General features: G+C 41.0%; 1 protein-coding gene and 1 long non-coding RNA gene across 2 annotated transcripts in view; one reads left to right on the top strand and one right to left on the bottom strand.

The window, feature by feature from the left end:
- The window catches only part of PGM1 (phosphoglucomutase 1), a 60,542-nt gene extending 53,019 nt beyond the window's left edge, over positions 1-7,523 (bottom strand). The window contains exon 1 of the mRNA XM_027617354.2: positions 7,071-7,523. Within this exon, the coding sequence (XP_027473155.2) occupies positions 7,071-7,316 (246 nt within the window). The 5' untranslated portion in view covers positions 7,317-7,523. The remainder of the gene's footprint in view (positions 1-7,070) is intronic.
- On the top strand, positions 7,268-10,431 carry LOC113935399. Its single transcript, XR_003524033.1, has 3 exons — positions 7,268-7,395; positions 7,849-7,946; positions 9,616-10,431. It is a non-coding gene; the product is annotated as an uncharacterized LOC113935399 (long non-coding RNA).
- Positions 10,432-15,853: the final 5,422 nt, after the last annotated feature.

Genomic DNA, 15,853 nt, shown 5'->3' with positions numbered 1-15,853 from the left:
AACTTGGTCTGCAAAAGCAACCCCTGCCTTCATACATCCCCCAACTTTCATCAGCAGAAAGCAGGATGCAAAAGCTATGCAGATCCCAAAAAGTCTCAGAACCTACTCCGCAGGATCCAGGACTAAGTGAGCACTGAGGACAGAGAATAAGAGAGTCCCTCCCAGAGGGCAGAACCAGGGCTCCCTGTAGACCTACTCCATGGTCAGGGCAAAGAGTCTGCACTCCCCACCAGCAGCAGGCTGGTGACTGCTTTACTTATATAACTATGTAAGTATATACATATATATATTTGTTGGAAGGAATCTGAGCCGCTGCCCCAGGGGAAGTGATGTGTTTTATGGATGGGAAGAAGAGTGGGACATGGTTATCTGCATGGCCAAAGAGATGGCCCATGCAGAGATTTCTACCTGCAACTCCTTTTCTTAAGGTAACAGAACGACCCATTTTTTGCCAGCCACATGCCTCCCAATATAAAGTCTACATATTTTGCCCTTCTTGCAGTAAGTATGGAAAATCTAATCAGTGGATTGTGAGTAGCAGTGAAGTGTGCAATTTCCAGACTGTTTATAAAGGGAAAAAAAACACTTTGCTCAATCTTTTTTCCTGTGCTCACTGGCAGCAAAGCGGTTGTAGTTATGGGGGCCCCTGCAGCCAGATGGGCAAAGGCAACACCTTCAAGACAGCAGAGCCGCAAGACTGAAGGAGGGTGGGTCCCACGGATCTACCATACTAGTCCTGGCCTGCAACACCCGGCCTATTTCATGAGACAGAGAAAAACTTCTATTTTGCTTAATCCACTGCTGTTTTCAGTTTGTGTGACAACACCTTGAACCTATGTAATTGTACATATTTTTGACTTAAAATACAGTCTACATGGGGCACATCAAATTCACTTTGGGAGGCAGTTAAAATGTCATCTTCTAGAGCCTCCAAATCCGAGCTACGATAAGACACCGGGCCTTGACGGGAACTCTAACAGAGATTTCAGATATGGGCCGAGGAAAAAGCCACAGGGCCCAGGGCTGCATGCTGCATGTGCTGAATTATGAATGCTATCCTTCTTATATGTGCAACTCTGAGTAGCAGCGGGAATGTGCAGTGCTACACAGAGTGAGAGGGGGAAAGAGTCAGATTTAGGTCAGTGAAGCTAAGAGAGAGAGGCTCCTGAATTTGGCTAAAGTATTTTACATAACAAAGGCTGTTTCGTGGCTAAGTGTTCCACTCTCAACAACAGTCCTGTCCATTCCTCCATCTAACCTCTTTCTGCTACGGAGCCCCTCCAATAAAGTGGCCTCTTTTCTGTTCACATACTCTCCACTCTTCAAGACACAACTCAAGTTCCATCACTTCTTTCCCCAATCCAGACTGTTCTCTCCTTTATCTGCACGCAACACTTTTTCTAATCCTATTCTTTGCACGAGTATGTATTTCGTGTCCTATCTCCACCATTGCACACTCCAGGATGGAAGACAACACTACCCTATCTATCCTGGTATTTAATAACAATTCCAACTCAGAAAGTATAAACAGGGGGAGAACAATCATTCATAAGCCCAACATAATTAAAGGACTTTTTTTTTTAATATGAGTTACACCATATTAAAAAGTGACCCAAAGATGATTCTCTGCCAAGTCATCCTTGCCCTAAGGATATCAGGTTTTAAGTAAGGGTAGCAAGGTGCCTCTACCTAACACCAGTTACCTCAGAGTCCCAAAACAGTCCCCATCCTGCCTGGTATTCTTTTTTTTTTTTTTTTTAAGATTTTATTTATTTATTTGAGAGAGAGAAAATGAGATAGAGAGCATGAGAGAGGGGAGGGTCAGAGGGAGAAGCAGACTCCCCGCTGAGCAGGGAGCCCGATGTGGGACCCAATCCCGGGACTCCAGGATCATGACCTGAGCCGAAGGCAGTCACCCAACCAACTGAGCCACCCAGGCACCCCTGCCCGGTATTCTTTCATTCTCTTCTCAGAACTCCATCTAGAAACATGTCCCTTCACCTGTGTTTGCAGCTGGCCTCATGAAATTTCAGGAAAAGAGTGATCCATTCCAAATGGGAGACAGTGGAGTTCCCCCACTTAAGACTAAGTTCTCAAAGCCCCACTGGTTTGGTCTGAGAACCTGAGACCCTTAATCTCTGTGTCACGTATTTGATGCCCATTTTGGTACAAGCAGTACCTGACACTAAAAGGGGATCATTTGTTTAATGCAGGGGTTCTTAACTCAGGATCCTTAGACCCCACCCCCCTCTAAACCCCACTAATAGGTCCCTGGGTAGAATTCAATGGAGTCTGTGAGTCTGAATGGCAAAATAAACAAAATTTTTATCTTAACTAACCTCTAAATGAAATTTAGCATTCCCTTGAATTATGAATCCAGGCAATAAACCACAGAATTATTATTATTACCATTACTAATACCACCTGGGACTTTAGCATCAATAGAAATCACAGGTATTTTCAGGGGCACCTTGGGTGGCTCAGTCTGTTAAGCGTCCGACTCTTGATTTCGGCTCAGGTCATGATCTCAGGGTTTTGTGGGATCCAGCCTTGTGTCAGGCTCAGCAGGGAGTCTGCTTGAGATTCTCTATCTCCCTATCTCTTTGCCTCTCCCCCCCCCCCGCTCATGCTCTCTTTCTAATCTTTAAAAAAATCACAGATATTTTCATATTATAGTTATCTCAAAATATTAAGATTACAGATATATCAAAATATCATTTATACCTATCAGTATCTAGTAAGATAGTATTAGATCTTCCACTAAATTTTGTTAATGTGTCAATAAAGAAGCGTATATATCTTGCTGTATCACAAATTTGGTCAATATTTTGATAATTTTATTTCCAATACAATTTTTATTTCCTTTGTAATTCTTTATATTTTATTTTAAAATAAAATTATTCTGAGATGGGTCTGTAGATTAAACAAAGGAATCCAGGGCACAAGAATCCCTGTAAATTGATGAAAGAAAACCTGCTTACTAACAAGCTCTCATGAAAGCATTTATTTTGCTGATGATAATGATGAACTATCCTTCAAAATATCCAAACATTCATTAACTTGTGACTTCAAATTCTTCCCAATTCCTAAGACTGGTCATTTGCAGATCACTGGGCCCAAGAGCAATTTTTAGAGAGTAGGAATGGTTTGAACTGAGTTGTCTGCACTGGTATCTCTTAGACTTCTCAGTAACCGAGGCCCATAAATTCCTTTCTCACTGTGCTAATCTGAGCTAGGTTTTTGGCACTTGAACCCAACTGGCTTCTGAGTAACATGGAATCCCTCTATATTGGCTGGAGCCACTGAGGGTAGAGGAAGGTGGGGGACAGTGCCGACATCTATGAACGGTGGGGAAGAAGTGTTAATATCCGCATCAGGTTAGGCCTGATTAACTTAGTGTCCCCGCAGCAGCAGAACACTGATAACACAAAAGTCCTGCCCCAGGCCCAACCTGAGGTTCCCTCACAAGGGTCATTCAATCAGCTACCAGGTGAGAAGGGACTGCAGGTACTTTTAAAACATATTGTTTCATTTAATCCTCAGATTAAATGGTATGTCTCATCATTTCCAACCTTTACAGACAAGGGGGAGGGTGGGGAAGGATCAAAAATCAACTAACTTGCCCAACAGTCTCCAACTCCTATATTTTTATTTCTTTCCAGCCTAGAATTCTTCTCCTCGACAAATCCACCTTAGCAATTCCAACTTGCCCTTCAAGCCTCAATTCAGCTACCACTTTTAGTGTTCTAAGACCTCAAAAAGAAACCTCTTACGGTTTTCTGATGCCTTAGGAAACATCTTCCTAATGGGTGCACAGAATAAGTCAAGATAAAGCCCAGAAGCTTAGAGGCACAGTTCAAAGTCCTGGCAGCTTGAAGCTGAGATGCTGAGTGGCTTGGTGAGGCCACTCTTGCTGATGCGGGTGGGTCCTTGCCGCTTCTCTAATGGCTCCCTGCACACCAAATGCTGACCTCTACTTTCACTTTTTGCCTTTTTTCATAAGAGCAAAAGTCCTTTTCAGATTTCTTTTGGTTTGCCATTTGCAAAAACAGGCATTTGACATAGGTCTTTCATAAAAGTGAAGTGGCATAAGACAAACTTTCAAAAAGCAGAGGATACCTCTACAGCCCTCCACGCTCTTCCCCCTTCAGTACCTGGCACATACCCTGAACAGTAACACCTAACGCACTGTACTTCTCTGTTTACTCTTGTCTACTTCCCCTTCTATACTGTTTTTGCTGAGGGCAGGAATATTTTGTATCCCAAGTACTTAGCACAACATAATAAATGTTTAAAGAGAATAAATGCATTGGTCACCCACTATACACTGGCTTTAAGTGCTGGAATTTGCTTATTTCTTTTTTGAAGATTTTATTTATTTGTCAGAGAGAGAGAGCACAAGCAGGGGGGCGGCGGCAGGCAGAGGGAGAGGCAGACTCCCCACTGAGCAGGGAGCTCTATGCGGGACTCCATCCCAGAACATGACCAGAGCCGAAGGCAGATGCTTAACGGACTGAGCCACCCAGGTGTCCCGGTATTTGCTTAAAGTGTATTCCTCACCCTTCACAATTCAGAGCAGTTAAACAAGGACTCACTGAAAGTTACACTGTCTTAGGTACTACAAATACAGATAAAACCAGATACTGTCTTAAAGAAGTTTACTTTCTAGGGGGTAGTGTAACATGTAAAGATTATTTCACTGGGATTTTATTAAACTATTCTAGAGGTATCTATGAGAAAGGAGTACCTCATAAGGGAATGAAAGTGGCAGAGAAAGGTTTCTGGGGAAAGTTTTTGGAAGACGCTACCTCAGTTGATTCACACCATAAGAGAGGAGTAGCATGCTTAAATCCCTGGTGAGGAGAGAGAGCGAGAGGGAACAAAAATCAGAGAGCAGAAAGCTGAGGACAGAAACCTATGGAATAGCTAGGGTGTGCACAGGGCAAGCAGTCCAGGAAGGAACTCTCAAAAAGTGTGAGTAGAATCAGGAGAGTGAGCACGGCAAGGGAAGGAGGACATTAAAAATGCAAAACCTGTAGTGCCAAAGGCAACAAAAGGCCAAATAAGGCCTTAAAAAGTATTCAATGGATTTAGCAACCAGAAAGTCATTAGTAACTTTGGCAAGAGCAATTTTGGTGGAATGGTGGAGGAAGCAGAAGCCAGACTGCAGTGAGGTGGTAAGCAAATGGGTAAAAAATCAGTGGTGGCCACTGGCCAAAAAGGGGAAAAGCAATAGGGCAGTAGCTAAAAGGGGATGAAGTTCTAAGAACATACTTTTTTAGTCCTAGCCTAATTTTTTCCTCTCCACCCCACATTACTCCCAATGGACAACTTTCCATTTGGACCTCTAAAATTCCCACTATATTGTCAGCAAGCTCCTTAAGGACAAGTCTTGTGTCTGAATTGTCTCTTTATTCCACACATTTCTCTGCACATGGTATAGGTTCAATCTTTGTTGAATGAATGAATGAATGAATGAATGAAATGTATATTCCACATGGGTGATAAGGAATTGAAGGGCTCTACTGGGATACAGCTATCGTTTGCTCTTCTTTCAAGGGAATTTGGGTTGTCTGAAAACTCAAGAGCATCTGCTATCCAGAGGACCTTCTCTCCTTGATGCTTATAAATGTTTGACGCAGGGAGTCAGATGTAGCTTGGACCCAGGTTAGAATTTACAGACGACCAGAAAATAGATCTTTATAGATTCAAGGGTCCCTTTATTCCCAGAAGTTGGAACTGGCAGGTCAATGTTAGATTCTGGGTACTGCCACTGCAGTACCTCTTTAACCTGCCTGGGCTTCAGCTTTCTCACTGGCAACCTGAAGATACCCATAATAGCATGGACCTCTTCAGGCCGCAGCATAAATGAGATACCACACGTTTAGTGCTTTTCATGGTGCTTGGCAAACTGACACTTATATGTTAAAGATAAAGTACTACTAAAATGAGTAAAAATATTACTAAAGGGAATGAGTTCCAGAAAAGCTGGGTAGAAGTCAAAGTTTATTTTAAATACAGAAAGAAAAACTCGTTAGAAAACTTTTTCTAAAAGTGAATGAATAATCAGCCCCAACTTACCTATTTCATAGGTAAGGTTTTCATCTGTCAGGTTTACTTAAAAATCTATTTCAGAGTTTCATCTATCCGAGTGGACCCGTCCATAAAGTCAGTTAACGGTCCTTAGCTGGTGGGGAAAGTGGGGAGGGGGACGAGCCAAGGTGTTGCATTAATTTCCTGGCCAGCCTCTAGGGCTTGCGTAAGAGTGCCCTTGGGTATGCAGTTTCTGTTCTAACGAAAATTCATCTCCAACTCCTGGATGGAACAGATCTAGAAGCACCGCCGGTGCAAAGCCGTTTCAAAAGCCTGCGCCCCAGCAAGCAGGCCCTGCAAGGGCAGGTGCTCTGTCCCAATGCAAACGAGGGCGTGGGGAGCGAGACTGTGCAACCTCCTTCTCAGCCCCGAGGGCCTCACGCGCCAGCTGGGCTGGCGCTCCCACCACCCCTGCCCCACGGCGTTGGCTTCCTGGAAGCGCCAGTCCCAGACCAGAATAGCAGGCAAACCCGCGGGATGCGAGGGGTTCTGAGCAGGGCAGAGGCCGTCTAACCTTTCCGGGTTAAGGTGACTGCACACTGCGCTGAAACCGTATCTTCAGTCACAGGAAAGGTGAATGTAAATGTCAGAGGCCTCAGCGGGGGGGGGGGGGGGGGGAAGGGGGGGAAGGGGAGGAGGGAGGGAAGGGGAGGAGGGAGGGAAGGGGAGGGGGAGAAAGAAAGGCGGGGCAGGAGGCGGAGGGTCAGTCCTCCCAAGGTCAAGTCCCGCTCGCCCGCCCCGGGGGAGTTGACCGAGCAGCTCGGCGGAGCCCCGTGGCCACCTTCCAGCACACAGGGACCTCCGCGGGGCCTCCGGGCCGGGAAGAGCGAGCGCAGAGAGTCGGGGGTGGAGACTGGGACTGCCGCGCGGAAGTGGCCGGGCCGAGCGCGGCCGGGGGCGGGCGGGCGACACCGGCCGCACGTAGCGCACGGCCTCGCGCCGGGCGCACGCCACGAAGGAGTCGGCGGGTCCCTTACCCCGTTGGCGGCGGCGATGCGGACGATGAGCTGGATGGCCTCCTTCATGTAGAACCTGCCGTCCCCGCCCACCACTAGGGTGGCCTCCTGTCGCTGCGCCGGCTCCACGGTGGAGATGATACTCTGGATGAAATTCTCCGCGTAGTTGGTGCGGCTCTGAAACACCTTCACCCGCTTCCGCAGCCCGCTCGTGCCCGGCTTCTGGTCCGGGTACGCCTGGGTCTTAACCGTCACAATCTTCACCATGGTGGCGACTCGCTTCCTGGGGCCGGAGCGGACTCTGCTAACCGAGGGCGGCCGGAGCTGTGGCTGCAGCTGCTCTGGGGTGAGGGCTCGGACGGGGTAGGGGCAACGCCAGCTCTCTCGCCTGAGCTCGGCCCTCTTCCTTAAAGGGACAGAGGACAGGGCCCTCCCTCCGCTGTTGGCCCCACTTTTCAGGTCGGTGGGTAGGGCAAAGGAAGAGCCCACCTCCGCGCCTCTAGTGCAGTGGGTGGAGCCTCTCTCATTTCCCCATCCCACCCCACCCCCCGTAAGCCAATCCACTATAAAATGAAATCCGCTGCTCCTCCCCTAAGTGGAAGAGCAGAACCTGGGTAGGGACTCTGTCGTAGGGCAAGAGTTGGAGAGGGAGTGGGAAAATTGCAGAGTATAATGATTTCCTGCGGTTTGACTAGAGTATCATGTGTAAATAACTTTCTGGAAACCTGTTCTTAGGGATAGAAGTGCCAGCCTTAGGTAGATTCATGACTCCTTACTCTTTATATTCTCCAAATACTAGGGTATTTGTATCAGCAAAACGAGTCAACTCCCAAGGTCTAATTCGACTACTTTCCCTGCGTTTACTGATGGACCGAACGCTTTACTTGCATGGTTAGGGTGGGTATACTGATAACTAAGGTTGATTGAATATAATGTTTCTAATCCTTACTGAAGTACAAGTTTTATTTTTCCCTATTTCATGCTTAAAAAACAGATTCAAAAAATTAAATGGCTTGTCTAGCCACAGATAAGTATACGCCGGAGGCCAACTCAGGTGAGTGTGGCTCCAAAACCAGGGCTCTCACCATGATTTGCCTGCCATGTCGCCAGGTTTGATAACTAGGAAATGTACAGGGAGGCCTTGATAAATATAGGTACAAATATAAGGTAAGGCTGAGTATAATTCATCATCAAAATAAGCCAGTTATTCATGTAATAGAAATTTGGTGAAGAGATGAAGAAGGCCTGAAAGAGTTCATGGAGGATAGAGAGTCAACAAAAGAGACTTGATTATTAAGTAGGAATATTGATACTTTCCTTTTGGTTTAGCATCCCCCCTGATTTGGTGAGAGTGACTGCTCTGCTCAGGAAATGTGTCATTTCCAGAAAAGCCACAGCTTTTTCCCCCTGCTTATGAGATGTGTGACCTGGAGAAAGTAACTATGGGCATCCATCTCTTTACTATAAAATGAACATAAAACTTACCTTAGAGTGTTTCTGCAAGAATTAATGGGGGTTTGTATGGCTGTATTTCTCAATCATGGATACACAGTGGAATCACCTGAGACACTTTTGAAACTACCCAGGCTCCAGTCCAAACAGATTAAATCATAATCAGCTGATGTAAGTAAATCACCTAGCATGGTGCCTGAAACATAACAGCCCTCAAAAAATATCAGGTCCCCTTCCCTAATTCCAAAACTATAGCTTATCTTTAGCCTGTGAATTTGAGTCTGTTCATGCCACTTTAATGGTTAATTGGTATATCTTGATCAAACAGAGAGTCTGACAGATGCGTATAGCTGCCGATTCTCAGACTTCAAGTGTTGATATAGGTGTTATATAGATATAAGTATGGGGTGTTTTTTGTTTGTTTGTTTGTTTTTAAGTAGACCTACTCCATGGTCAGGGCAAAGAGCTCTGAGAGAATAGGTAAATTATAGATAATCTCTTACAAGAATTTTCAATTATTTGTAGCTGGCAAATAACTGATGATTCCATATGAATCCATACAAATTAATGCTGAGCAATATTGCAAATGTCATGTTAGTTCATTTGTTAAACCCAAATCACAGGCTCTTCCTGGCTGCAGATTTTGTTCATTATGTTAAATTTTGATTTATTTGTAACTTACTGAAACAACTAGTTCCTACATATGTAAGCCATATGAAACCATTTAATGTCCTTTCTATTTGTATCCATAAGTCATTCAGGTTTTTAAAATTTTTATTTGAATAAAAGTTCATGGATATCTAGAGTCTCTGATCCTGAAATTAAGTTTGTTCCTGTGCCAAAATAATAGTTTCTGAACTCATGTTTCAATGTCAAATGGTTATTCACGAAACTATATGTGAAAAAGATTGATATATAATAAATGGGGCTTTTCCCTTAGAATTCATTTTTGGAATCTACTATAAAGGATATCAGTCTGAATTAATTTATATGAATATTTTATATGCAAATATTAATATTTGAAATGGCAAAAAGATAAGATTTTTAAAAATACAGATTATGAAGGACATTTTTTAAGAAATAATGAATGTCTTTTGTTACCCCATTTCACCAGTATTCTTGACTATGGAATCAAGATGCTGTGGCAGGCTCAATAATGGCTGCCTGAGAGAGATCCACATCCTAACTCCTGCAACCTGTGAATCATATGGCAAGAAAAGGACTTTGCAGATATAATTAAGGATCTTGAAATGCGGAGATTATCCTGGATTATTCAAGTGAGCTCTAAATGCAATCATAAGTGTTCTTCTAAGAGGGAAGCTGAGGGAGATTTTATTACAGAAGAGGAGAAGACAATATGACCAATGAAGCAGAGACGGGGGTGATGCAGCCACAAACCATGGAATGCCAGCAGCCATCAAAAGCGGGGAGAAGCAGGAAATACACTCTCCTCTAGAACCTCTAAAGAGACCACAGCCCTGATGACACCTTGATGTTAGCTCAGTGATACTGATTTTGGACTTCTGACTTCCAGAACTGTGGGAAAATTCACGTTGTTTTAAGCATGGTAATTTGTGGTAATTTGGTTAGAGCAGCCATAGGAAACTAATACAAATACTTTGATTTTATGAGGGAGTATGAGTCAGGAAGCTCAAACTCATGTCCTGATTCCCTAGAAGCCTAAAGTGTGATGTCAGGTGGTAAGAGAATAAGAAAAAGAAGGCTATATTCTAAGTCTCTACCAGTGATTTAATAACAGAGGAAAGTATATCAGGTATAGCACAAGAAAACGAAATCAAGAAATCATGGAGGTAATTATTTCCAAATTATTTTGCTCAAATGATATGAATAAATTAAAAGGTTTTTTTATTTTATTTTTTCTTTAAATTTTTTATTATGTTAATCACCATACATTACATCATTAGTTTTTGATGTAGTCTTCCATGATTGTTTGTGCATAACACCCAGTGCTCCACGCAGAACGTGCCCTCTTTAATACCCATCACCACGCTAACCCATCCCCCCGCCCCCCTCCCCTCTAGAACCCTGTTTGTTTTTCAGAGTCCATCGTCTCTGATGGTTCGTCTCCCCCTCCGATTTACTCCCCTTCATTCTTCCCCTCCTGCTATCTTCTTCTTTTTTTCTTGAATTGGCTAGGAAGTTTCATTTACTGTGTAGAATTGGATGCAACAGACTGAGTGTTCTGTATACCACCTTAAGGTTTTGAATACTCCCTAGCAAAACTAGCTTTGACAGGTGTTAGCAGTTTTTCCTAATGAGTGAATTGTTTTGTTTCCTTCCTTTGACATTACTGACTCTTGTAGCTCCTGTTATATATCTTTCTTAATTCTAAAGATATCTTTTAAATAATTTATATTCATTGCCCTCACTCTCCTTTTATCCATCCATCCCTCCATTCAAATCATCTATAAAATACTAATTACATAGTACAAGTTGGTTAGGCTCAGATTAGTCACCTAAGATAAGATCCTGTACTGAAGAAATTAAAAATAGAACAGTCCAGACACATGTAAGAAACAAAGTATGAGACACAAAAAGGTACTGATTTTTAAAGCTAGTATTAGAATAAAAAAATCTCTAATCAATAATCAAAACTTAACAAACAGGAAAAGAATAAGCCCAAGGCAAACAAAAAGAAAATAATAAAGAGCAGAAATCAATGAAATTGAAAACAAAAATAAAAATCAATGAAACTAAAAGTTGGTTCTTGGAAAAGATCAATAAAATTGATAAACCTCTAGCAAGACTGACAAAGGAAAAAAGATACATCTTATTACTATCAGGAATGACAGAGGAAATATCACTAAAAACCCCATAAACAATGCTTTATAAAACTCTCTACACATAAATTTGACAACTTGGATTAAATGGACCATTCCTCAAAATCCACACTCTACCAATCCCTCCCCCACCAGATGAAATAGATAAACTGAATGGCCCCATAACTGTTCAAGAAATTGAATTAGTACTTCAAAACGTCCAAAATTCTCCACACCCAGATGGTCTCAAAGACAAATTGAAACGAACACTTAAAGAAGAAATAACACCAATCCCACATAGTCTCTTTTTGAAAATAAAAGGAAGAAACATTCTTGACTCATTTATGAGGTCAGTATTGCCCTGATACCCAAACCACACAAAGACATTACAAATCAAGAAAACTAGAAAGGGGTGCCTTGGTGGCTCAGTCAGTTAAGCAGCTGGCATTTGGTTTTGGCTCAGGTTGTGATCTCAGGGTCCTGGGATTGAGCCCCTTGCTCAGTGGGGAGTCTGCTTGAGGACTTTCTCTCTCTCCCTCTGTCTCTCCCCCCACTCTTGTGTGTGCACTCTCTCTCCCCCTCAGGAAAAAAAAAAAAAGGAAACTGGAGACCAATATTCCTCATATACATAGAACAAAAATGCCCAACAATGTACTAGGCAATTGAATTCACATTATTTATTATAAAAATAGCATATCACAACCAAGAAGGGTTTATCCTGGAAATGAAAGGCTGGTTCAATATTTGAAAATCAGTGTAATCCATCACATTAATAGTCTAAAGAAGAAAAATAATGACAAAGAAAAAAATATTCAACATTTCAGCATCCATTCCTGATTTTTTTAAAAATCTCAGTAATCTAGGAAAAGAAGACAACTTTCCCAACTTAATAAAGGGCATCTACAAAAATATCTTCAGCTAACTTCATATTAGTGGTGAAGGACTGAATGCTTTCCTTCCTAAGATTGGGAGTGAGGTTGGGAGTGAGGTAGGGAGATCCAGCTTCATTATTCTTACTCAACATCATGATGGAAGTCTTAGCCAGTGCAATAAGGCAAGAAAAAAGAAAAGGTATATACACTGGAAAGAAAGAAATGAAACTGTCCCTATTTGCAGATGACATGTTTTTCTATGTAGAAAATCCCAAGGGATCTACAAAGAAAAAAACTCCTAGCACTAACAAAGGAGTTTAGCAAGTCTCAGGATACAACAGTAACATGCAAAACTCGATTATGTTTTTTTTATAGTAGCAATTTATAACTGGAAACTGAAATTTAAAAAATAATACCATTTACAAGAGCTCATAAAAATAAAATATTTAGATATAAATATTATAAAGGATGTACAAGGTTTGTAAGCTGAAAACTATAAGACGCTTTTTAAAGAAATAAAGGAAAACCTAAATAAATGGAGAAATATACCATGTTCATGGATTGGAAGCAACACAATAAACATGTCAACTCCCCAAAATGATCAATACATTTAACACAATATCAATCAAAATCCCAGCAAGAATTTTTGTAGATATAGACAGCTAGTTCTAAAATTCATTTGGAAAGGGAAACTAGAACAGCTAAGATAATTTTGAAAAAGAACAATAAAATTGAAGGAATCACATTACCTGATTACAGACTTACTATATATAAAACTACATAATGAAGACAGTATTGGTGAAGAGAAAGACACATAGATCAATAAGATGAAATAGAGTCCAGAAATATACCCACACAAATATACAGGTCTATACAATCAGTTGATTTCCAACAAATGTACAAGAGCAATTTAAAGGAGAAAGAATAGTCTTTTCAGCAAATGGTGCTGGGACCATTGACATCCATATAAAAAAAAAATGAACCTCAGCCCAAACCTCAAAACTCACACAAAAATTAATTCAAAATAGATCACAAATATGACTGTAGAAAGTAAAATTATAAAACTTATAAGATAGAAATTATTTGTGACATGGGGTTAGGTAACAACTTCTTAGACTTAACACCAAACACAGGACCCAATAAAGAAAAAATTGATAAACTGGACTTCATAAAAATTAAAAACTTTGCTCTCCATATGATAGTTGAGAGTGAAAAGATAAGCTACAGACTCAGAGAAAATATTTGCAATTCACATCTCCAACAAAGGATATATCCAGAATTTATAAAAAAGTTTCAAATCTCAAAAGTAAGAAAACAACCCAATTTAAATGGGCAAAAGACTTGAGATGTCTCACTGAGGAAGCTATATACAGATGGTAAATAAGCATCTGAAAAGTTGCTCAGCATCACTAGCCATTAGGGAAATGCAAACTAAAACCACTATAATATACCACTGCACATTTATTAGAATGGTTAAAATAAAAAATACTGACAATATCAAGTACTACTAAGGAGGATGCAGAGAAACTGAAACTCTCATACATTGCTGATGGAAATGCAAAATGGTACAGCCACTCCGGAAAACACTTTGGCACTTTGGTCGTTTCTTAAAAAGTCAAACATACGCTTACCATATGACTCAGCAATCTCACCTTTGCCTATCTATCCTAGAAAAATGAAAACTTATGTTCACACACAAGAATCTGTAATCTGTGCATGAATGTTTATAGCAGCTCAATATTGCCAAAAACTGGAAATGGCCTAGCAAATGAATCAATAACAAATTGTGGTACATCCATATAAAGAAATACTACTCAAGGGTACCTGGCTGGCTCAGTCAGGAGAGCATGCAACTCTTGATCTCGGGATTGTATGTATCTTGACCAGCTGTTTCTCTAACAAGTCCTGTAATCTGTCTTAACTAGGCTGTGCCCGTATTAGGAAGCAGTAGATAATATTTAAGTTTCTTAGATTCCTTAATTTGTCTTTATTTTTCTTATTGAGAGAATGATGCCTGTGAAGACAATTCAGCCAAAGACTCAGAGAACCTCATCTGTAATAAATGTCCAGGCTTAGCTTTTACAAGGAGAGCCATAAAGAAAGTGAGTCTCCACTTCAGTGGTTCTCAAAGTGTGGTTCATGGAACCCTGGTAGCCTAAACCTGTTTAGGGGTTCCACAAGGCAAAATTATTTTTTTAAGATTTTATGTATTTATTTGAGAGAGAGAGAGCACAAGCCGGGGCGGGGGGGGGGGGGTGGGGGAAGGGGAGGAAGAAGGAGAAGCAGACTTCCCACTGAGCAGGGAGCCCAAAGTGGAGCTCAATCCCAGGGGGCATTTACCTGAACCGAAGGCAGGTCATGACCTGAACCGAAGGCAGATGCTTAACTGACTGAGCCACCCAGGTGTCCTGGCAAAACTACTTTTTAATGAAAAATGGTTTTTTTCCTTTTTACTGATAGTGCAAAAACAATGGTGGGTAAGGCACCTTAGCATGAATCAAGATAGAGGCAATAGACTGCACTGTAAAGATTGTATTCTTCATTGGCACATACCACTTAACTTAAAAATAAGTGGCAGTTTCACTTTAACTCTCAACCGTTGGCTACATATTGTATTAATACACTGTGTGATGAAGAGAAAGAACACATAAAGCACTTATACTGCATTCCTAAGTACAGTGGGTGTTTCAAGGGAAAGTCCATATTTGAATTGAAAGTTGAATGAACTACCTTATCATTTATACCACTTTTTACTTGAATAAAATAAGACAAAATAAAACAGAAAAGCCTCACAGGAAAAAAAAAAGTATTAGTTTTAAAATAGAAGCTCAAGAAGTAGAATAGTTTCTTCTGGATTGGAGAAAGGATTAAAGGCTTCATGAAGGATGAAGCATTTAAAAATATATGTTAAAGGTACAGAGTGTTAATACTTGTCACAATATATCTTCTCTGACAAAGCAGTGCTCTACACATATTTGGCACTCAACAAGTATGTGATTGACCTATTGCGTATGATATTAATAGGCAGAGACACAATACAGGAAATTCTAGGAAAAGTGAAAGACATGAGAAAATGCCTGAAATTTCTTTCTATCCTTTTCAAAATTCCTCTTATCCCTTCAAGTTCATTTAAAGTTCTAGCTCATTCCTGATTCTTCCAGCCCACACTAGTCTTTCCAACTTGTCCAAACTTGTTCTATCAAACTTAGTCTAATACCTTAGCGTAGTACTTCTCCAGATTTTAAAGCTCATGCTTCATTTCCTTTAATTGTTATTAAAATGTGCTTTATTTTACATTATTAAATTTTGAAATACATTGTACTGTATGACTAAAAACAAAGCATTAGTTAGCTTCAAACTACCCTTCTTTCATTCCTTCAATCTTCTGGGAGTCTTATTCCCCTCAAAAAAGTTGGGCAAGCCTTCCCCTCCTTTTTTGTTCCCATGCCTTCACCGGTGGTTTATGCTTAATGATCAGTGCTTACTAATTTAAGACTTAATATTATTCCTTAATAGGCTAATATGTAACACATTTTCTCAGCTCTTTCTTTTTCTGAGGTCAGAGATCATGTCTACTACTTCTCTATTATAACTAATGCAATATGTAATAGAAACTTGCTAATTGGATATCCCTGTGTACCATTTACCAGACTAGTCATCTAAATTTTTACTCCCTTGTAAGAAAACAATTCTTTCCAAA

The sequence above is a fragment of the Zalophus californianus genome, chromosome 4 (assembly GCF_009762305.2).
Source record: "Zalophus californianus isolate mZalCal1 chromosome 4, mZalCal1.pri.v2, whole genome shotgun sequence".
NCBI classification, from domain to species: Eukaryota; Metazoa; Chordata; class Mammalia; order Carnivora; family Otariidae; genus Zalophus; species Zalophus californianus.
The sequence above is the reverse complement of the archived record's forward strand: the minus strand, read 5'-3'. Positions and strand labels throughout refer to the sequence as shown.